The 8959-nt window shown below is 37.2% G+C and overlaps 1 protein-coding gene across 1 annotated transcript in view; it reads left to right on the top strand.

Moving 5' to 3' along the window:
- LOC122808258 (melatonin receptor type 1C-like) overlaps window positions 1-5853 on the top strand; it is a 113787-nt gene extending 107934 nt beyond the window's left edge. Inside the window, exon 2 of the mRNA XM_044079222.1 lies at window positions 5060-5853. Coding sequence (XP_043935157.1) covers window positions 5060-5853 — 794 coding nt within the window. The remainder of the gene's footprint in view (window positions 1-5059) is intronic.
- Window positions 5854-8959: the final 3106 nt, after the last annotated feature.

An 8959-nucleotide genomic window follows, 5' to 3' on the forward strand; every position in this document is an offset into this window, starting at 1 on the left:
ACACACACACACACACACACACACACACACACACACATATATACACACACACACACACACACACACACACATATATATATATATATATATATATATATATATATATATATATATATATATATATATATATGCAGGGGCAGCCACGGTGGTGCACACGCACATATATATTATATATATACTATGGGCACCTTTGTTTAGCTGGGTAAAGTGCTATTAAACTATGAGCACCTCTGTTTAGCTGGCTAAAGTGCTATTTAACTATGGGCACCTGTGTTTAGCTGGGTAAAGCGTTGCTTAACAGCAGGCTATTCTATATCTGGGTCCATTGCCATCTCACAGCAAGAGGTTCTCCGGTTTGATTCTCAGCTGGAGTGCCTTCTGGGAGGAGTCTGCATGTCCTCCCTGTGGTCGCGTGGGTTTCCTCTGGGTGCTCCGGTTTCCTCCCACATCCCAAAGACATGCAGTAGGTGGATTGGACACTCTAAAATTGGCCCTAGGTGTGAGTGTGCATGTGTGTGTGTGCCTTCTGTGGAAGGTTGGGTGCCGGGCTGACAACTCGACACTGTAAAAACTCCACTGCCAATCATGAGCGGACAGATGATCCGCTGTGGTGACCCCTAACTGGTAAAATCTGAAAGAAGAATATATATATATATATATATATATATATATATATATATATATATATATATATATATATGCAGATCTAGATATAGAGATAGATATGTATTTACAGATGCAACAATATGCTATGACATTTAGTTCAAGAAGCAGTTAACAATGTCAAAATTGCCCACCAGCCCTATGCTACTGGGCATATGCTATGGAACTTGGACTCAAGCAGAAATCCCAGGCAGTCCATGTGGGTGACTTGAACACTCCAAGCTGGTTTGAGTCTCACCTTCAAAGAAACACATTGCCCAATATATAATTCTGTGGTCAGTTATTGAGCAGTGGAAGGCAGGCTGAATTGTCACAGGAGAAGTCAAAGCAAAAAGAAACTAAAAACTATTTCTAGAGTGCAAGTAAATCATGTGATCCTCCAAGAAGAAAGATGTTTGGCTGAATGCAGTCAACTGAATTTTGAATGTATGAAAGCTGCTGAACATATGAATAGCAGATGAAATCACAACAAGGAGAATTATTAACCCCCTGTGCTGAGGTGCTGTGATGCTAAAGTTAATTATAATGAGAATAAGTGCCAGAAACCCAAACTTCATATAAAAATAACTTAACTCACAACTTTTATTTAGCTATTTGCCTACATTTTTAGCTACTTGGGAAATTTACTTTCAGATAGAAAAGTAGACCTGATTGATTGATTAAATCAATGCCTCAGAATATGGACCTGATTCTCTTATTATAATATAAGCACCTGAAAAAACTTATTAGTGACAAAGTTTCATTTTGCCTGGTGACAGCGAGACATTGTCACTTCCTCAACCTTAGCCCTTAGATTTTCAGTAGCACGTGTTGTTGTTCTAACGCAAGTTAAAATTTAACTGTCCTTTATTTTCTTAAATTTTGTATTGATGTTATGTTCTTATCCTTTAGCTGTACAATGATGTGATATGCAGAATGAATAAATAAATATAAAGTGTTTCCATATATCCAGATTTCAGAGTACATAATGAATAAGGCAGCCAGCAGAAAGGCACTAGCTATCTAGGTTGCCTTGGTAACTGTCAAAGCTAAATTAAGACATCAACCTCCTACCCCAGTCCTGTTCCTTTAGCAATTCCAAGCTTATTTAAAAGACTTAATTATCTTAACTTTCTATCACCCATTCCAGATTCTGCCTGTCAACCACTCTGTGGCCAAGTGCTTTCTTATATCGCTATATAACTGAGTTCCTTTTACCTGCTTTTAATATCCTGTCCTATTGCACCATGTGCTTTTTTCATATGGAGTCCCATAACATTTTCTTCCAAGTGCCTTGTATATCCATATTATCCCATCTTGTCTTTCTCTTTCTCATAATAGTAACCCTAGCATAGTGAGTGTGCATAAACATCATAGCCTCTGTTCCCCAAGCCATCCCAGCTGCATTGTTTCCCATTTTATCTCCAGCAGTTTGATGTTTCCCTTTCTATAATGGCCTTCAGAATCACACATATGCCAGAACTCTAATTATTCTTGTGTTAGTCTATGAGAGCTCACCTCTACTTACCTTCATTCACTTTTGGTTAACAATTTTCTAATGCATTAATGCAGCTTGTTACCAACTATTATCCCAGTTTTTTTGTTTTGGACAAATCATGAAGTGTGAGAATAAGCCAGAGGTTTTGCTGAAATTCAAATAGATCCTATCTGCAGAATTATCTTCATCCATCTTTCTGTTGGTTCAGCTGTAGAATTAAATGAGATAAATCAAATGTGATCCACTTGATGAGAATCTATATTGAAATCAAATTACTACCTAATTTTGCTCAGTGAACCTCAAATTAATAAATCATTTTGCTCAGTGAACCTTGTATTCATTAATGTCAGTGACACCTGCATCATTTAGTCCACCACTGGAGTCAGGGTCACTACTCTGTAGCTTCCTGGACTGTTGCCTGCTTTTCCTTTATAGACTGGTACCACTAAAACTTGCATCCAGTCCTATAAGGCCACTTTATCCCTCCCAAAGGGACATGCTGAACAGCTATGCACAGAATTCTACCACAAACATAGTCAATCTTTAAAATCATTGATGGAATGTTGTCTGTTTTGTCAAGACCCATTAGTGCATTATTTACAGACTTATTAATGCACTTTCTACATCATTGTTTACTGCATACCTGTCTATCCACCTTTTTCTTGTTGCAATCTTATCTTTCTAGATTTTTACCTTTAGTTTTCTTCTTTGACAAACACGGATACTTTTGTATCATCAGTTTAATTTTTTTAATTCCACAGACACCCTGCCAACCCCACACACCCATAGACTATCTTCTATTGCTTCCATGTTCAGCGTCCCTGAATCCCCCAGTGAATTCTTGCCAGTTACCCTAGATGTGACACTTTAACAGCTGAAGCCCTCAGGCCCATGGGAAGTTGACATCAACAGTAGCCATAGTTAGGCCTCGGGAGTGAATTATTTGATGGGGCATAATAAGACTGAAGCCTTTGAGCTGTCATTCCTGAGGTGGCCTGCAATGTCCCAAGCTCTGGAGATAGCTAGTATAATTACATTAGGACATCATCTCTGCCACCTAGTGTTAGTCGCTTATGTCTTGTGATGCTCTTGGTCTCCACCAGCAGTCACACAGGCAGCATGTTTCACCCCTCTCCTCCTCTCCAAGATAGAATAGCTGGACATAGGGTGCTTCCTCCTATCCCCCTCGACCATCTTTATTGGTGTCTCAAGTCCATTCCTAATTCTGGTCACTAGCAGTACAAACAGATGCCCTGCTCTGCACCATTGGGCTAACTATCACAATAAAAGATTTGTTTCTCTCTTAGCTAAATTATGCTTTTCTCTCTCTAAATGTGATCCCCGGTTTTAATCTCAACACTCTTCTTATCTGCTAAATACATAAATAGTGTATTTTATCCTGCATTCACAGTTGCCACAAACTTATATTTCACTCTCATTTACCTTTTTTCATGCACATTGCTGACACATTCAAAACTTTTGTGTTATATTTTCACTTTACAAAAACAAATCCAATGAGCCAGCAAACTGTGACCTAGAAACTTGGTTTATTGTAGAAACATGAAAAACAACAAATAACCAGACCGGTTTCGGCTGGACACAAGCACAGCCTTCCTCAGTGTAGAAGAACATGATCAATTGTTGTTGTTTAAATACTCCCATTTGAAAAGTGATTGGTTCATTCTAAAATTGTTCATTTAAAACAGGTGGAAACAATCCACCCAGTTTGACAATCCACTTCTTTTCTTTGGAATTTAAAATGAAGTGCCAACCTGTTTTGTTGGATCTGTTACCTTTTATCACATCAGTAACCATGAATGAAAATTTAGCTGTTTTGTGTACCAGATGATGTTTGTACAGGGCATTGTTCACTTTTTTGTTTTTAATATTACTTATATGTTCAGATATTCGTAGTCTGAGGGGATGTGAAGTTTGTCCTATGTAAAAGGATCCACAAGTGCAGGTAGCCAGATAGACCAGCCAGTCAGTACTACAATTGGCAAAGAAGTGAAGATCATAGACCGTGGCACAATTCTTACTAGAAAATTGTTTAGATGTACTTACTTTGTCACAATTGGTGCAGTGGCCACAAGGAAAACAACCAGTCAATGGTTCACCCATCAAGGTGGTCTGTAGGTGATGTCCCAAACTGTTGTTATGAGAATGTTTGTAATGATTGAAACAGGAACCTAGATTTTTCCCTTTGCGAAATGAAAAGAGACATCTGTCTGGTATAATGCTTGCCAATTCTTGGTCACATTGTAGTATGTTCCAATGTCTGTGTACACTTTGGATAAGAATATCCGAATTCCTAGCATAGGTAGTTACAAACCTAATGGGTTGTGGGTCGCTAGTGTTGTGCTTTGTATAACTTAATAAATCATCCCTGTTGAGTGTAAATGAACAATTTTAGAATGAACCAATCACTTTTCAAATGGGTGTATTTAAACAACAACAATTGATCATGTTCTTTTACACTGAGGAAGGCTGTGCTTGTGTCCAGCCGAAACCGGTCTGGTTATTTGTTGTTTTTCATGTTTCTACGATAAACCAAGTTTCTAGGTCACAGCTTTCTGGCTCATTGGATTTGTTTTTGTATGGTTTGGTTTGAGCCGTGCAATTGCTCTCGTGCAGGAAGTTTCATTTGGATGTCATATTTTCACTTTACCTTTAAATCTCTTGTATTTGTTTCCTTCTCTGTTAACACTGTCATCATCATCCCAGGAAAATAAACTGAGTAGTACTTAATTAATGAGTGAAATGGAAATTACAAGAACAAACAGCATCAACTTCTATGCAGTAAGAACTTTGCAAAGTGTGGCAGTTATATTGGTCTCTGATAAAGTAGTTCAAATTTTTACTGAGACTGGAACACTAGAGGAAATAATATCTAATTAAACTTTATGTTCCCATTTGCAGGTAATATCTTTGTCATCAGCTTATCTGTGGCAGATCTCATTGTAGCAGTGTACCCTTATCCACTGATCACAATTGCGATCCTGCAGAAAAAGTGGACACTAGGTTATGGCCAGTGCAAGGTTTCCTCAACCATTATGGCTCTTGGTCTCTCTGGATCTGTTTATAATATCTTGGCAATAGCAATTAACAGATACTTGTGCATTTGCCACAGTTCTAAATATGATAAGCTGTATAGCATGAAGAACACTTACTGCTATGTTTTCCTGACATGGATATTAATTGTCATTTTATTGTTGCCGGTTACATCAACTGATGCCATACAGTATGACTCACGAGTGTACTCATGCATATTTAGCTTGAACACAAACTTGTCCTTGAATCTTGCTTTGGCATCTTTCCAGTTTATAATTCCAGTATCTATTGTGATCTTCTGCTACATGAGGATTTGGGTCTTGGTCATTCAGGCCAAATATCGAGTCAGACGGGATAACAAACAAAATTTGAAATTGAATGAACTGAGAAACTTTTTGACCATGTTTGTAGTCTTTGTTCTTTTTGCAATCTGCTGGGGCCCATTTGGTATAATTGGTCTAACAGTGGGCTTTAGTCCAAGAGGTAAGGCACCAAAAGTGGCTGATTGGCTGATAGTATTGAGTTATTTCATGGCCTATTTTAATAGCTGCCTGAATGGAATTATTTATGGAGTCTTTAATCGTAATTTCAGAAATGAGTACAAAAGAATTGTTTTATCTCTATGCACCTGTATGTTGAGACAACCACAAAAGTTAACCTAGTGGAATCAAATTTAGAATACTTCTGCAAATTGTGACATTTTTTAGCAGGCTTTTTTTGCATACTTAATTGAAAAAGCACTACACATATTAAACTAATCTTAAAAACTGGGGTAGTATCTCCTTCAGGAGGTAGAAAAATACTTTTGAAGTCCTAGCAATTCATTTTATATGTAGCATTAGAAATTACATTTTGTTTCTAAATGAGGTCTACTGAAATTTATTTTAAATAAAACAGGCATGTGAAACTATTCTTTGTATTAATTTATTACAAGTAAAATAATACTGGGGTGATTTGGCCATTCATTATTTCTACTAGAATGTATTAGACATGCCCTAGAATATTCAAACAAGATCAAATGACTGAATTTACAGGCATATGTTTAACATTCAAGAAAATTTGAAGATTATCAGTTCTGTCATGGAGATTCTCCTTTTATGTTTGAACGCAAAGTAATGTGGAACATCCTTTTACATTTTTTAAATATTATTTAAGCAAGTTGAATTCATGACATGCAAGTATTTTAGTTTAGTTTACTTTTGCAAGGCATAATTACATTGGAATCTGTTGTTAGAAGATGAAATGTAGACACAAGAGCTTTGCATATGTATACATCAGTTTGGCCTGGTGCAAGAACAGAATGCTGAACGTGCTGGAGGATGTCAATACCTATAAAAAGTTCAATAAAAGAGAACTGGATGCAATGGCCATATCCTTTTAGAGTAACTTTTTTAACTTGCTTATGGAAAGACGTATCTTTAAAGAATTGTTTGACGTCTTTGAAGTGACGAAAACAAACTATTCCAAGCATTAATGGTCTACTCAAGGTACGTAAAGACCCTAGCAATCCACCCTAATGCCTTTTGTAGCAGAAAGGGGCTAGTTAACTGAACCCTTGTCAATATTTGTGGAAAGTGAGCTGAAAAAGGTTCTACCCAAAGCTGGTTCAGTACTGAAAGACACAGGCAGCTTTTTGACAGATCTCTATGAAAAAACAGGAAGCCTGACCAGTACTACAGATCTTATCTTAGTTACAATGGACATCAATAGTTTGTTCACTGTGATTCTCAATAGTTATGGGATTGAAGCAATTTGTGAGTACCTACACCCAGAATGTCTTTAATGCTGATCTTCTGTACTCCTTACTGGAGCTTATCCTAGAGAACAATGTTTTCGTCTATGGCAGGGACTACTATTGGCAGACATGGGGTGTGGCAATGGGGACACCCTGTGCTAATAGTTATTCTAATTTGGTACTTGCCTTTTGGGAAGAAAACAATGTCCTCACAGATAATACAGCTACTGCACTATGCCTGTTTTGTGGATGATATTTTCATCTTGTGGCATGGTGATAATGAAAAGTTGCCACTGTTTATGGAGTTTTTAAATTCAAGTACCACTTTTTTGAAATTTAAGGTTAAATCCTCCAGAGAAGTTATTGATTTCCTAGATGCTGAAATATCTTTACATCAAGATCTGGGACTCAATGCCAACTTGTATAGAAAAGGAACATGGAAGAACCATTATTTGCATCATAACAGCATGCATCCGAATCACATATTTAAGAATATCATGGAGAATCAGGTACTTTGGATTTCTAGACTTTGCACTGATGATGCTCGTTTTAATCAAGAGTGTCTTCAACTTGAGGAGAATCTACATGACAGAGGCTATAAAGTGTAAGATATAAGAATTAAATCTGACCGCAATGAAATAAGCGAAGGGAAAGGTAAACCATTCTATAAAAGAAAGGAACCTTCAGCAATAATGTCAACAGTACAAAAGAGAGGAACAACACTTTGAATTGTGCACTTACATACAGCACAGATAACAAAGAGATTTGCAATATTATCTGGAGGTTTTGGCTGATACTTATGGAAGATGATAAAATAAAGCATATAGTACTGAGCATTTGAGGTTCACATTTAAAAACAAGAAAAATATTAAAAGACTACTCTTTAATAAAGATGGATTTAGCTCTAACAAGATTTCAGATAGGAATGGGACATTTAAATGTACAAGATGCAAAGCTTGCCCATTCCTTGACTGTAGCAACACTTTTACACACCCTAAATCGAAGAAAACCTATATATTTAAAGTATATGCAGACTGTAATAGCCAACAGTCTATATTACGATGTGCTGTCATTGTGAAGCTTTTTACATCAGCAAGACTTATCAGTGCTTGAAAGCTAGAATATTTCATCATCTTAGGGAGATTCGTAACTTAGATCTTAAGAATGGACTTGCCATGCATATTTCTACACAACTTACACATAGATTTGTTTTTAAAGTGGTTCAATGTGTACCCTGTACTGTTAGCAAAGGAGACATTACCAACCATACTGAACTCTGTGAAACTAGCTGGATTGTGAACCTGAGGGCTGATCGACCACCTGGGCTAAACAGCATAGTACAACTTAAGCCAATCCTTAAGAATAGGAGAATATCTATTGGTGCAAGCTAGGAGGCTGGTCCGCAGGAAACCAGCCACTGGTTACATTCCTAATTGGATAATGGGTAAGTGTATCTCCTATCCTAGCCCTCATTGGTTAGTTCCCACTTTATTCTAGGAAGAGAGCAGGAAGAAATTATGATCTGAAGAAGGCTCATTGCCGAAAGTGCTTATATGGTGTTATAGCTCTCCATGCTGAAGTTTCACTGTGATTGTTTTTATTACTACTGTTTCTATTAAAAGTTTTCTTTTAACAGGTTTTAAAAAAACGTTATTCAGAAGAGTGCAATTAAAGCCATGGAGGTGTACGGAAGATTAGTTTTCATCTTACAACAAAGGGGTTTGCATTGTTTGCTTTCTCAGTAATGCCTAAATGTGGGATTGTTTTGAAAGCTTTTGCCAAGTCAATGTACACTGTGTGCACAGATATGCCATCATCAATGGCCTTGGTCACATTTTCAAAGAAATCCACCAGGTTTAGCAGGCAGGATCTGCCCTTCAAGAAACCGAATTAGGTAGTATCCAGGGTTTGGAGGACACATATGTCTTTATTTATGAGGTCCATAATGATAAGTTCCATGGCCTTACAGATGAAAATGGTCAAGCTTATAGCTCTGTAATTCCTTGGGTCTGTAGCTAGGACACCTTTGTGGA

Source organism: Protopterus annectens, chromosome 8.part0 (assembly GCF_019279795.1).
Source record: "Protopterus annectens isolate FY-2018-M chromosome 8.part0, PAN1.0, whole genome shotgun sequence".
Classification (NCBI taxonomy): domain Eukaryota; kingdom Metazoa; phylum Chordata; order Ceratodontiformes; family Protopteridae; genus Protopterus; species Protopterus annectens.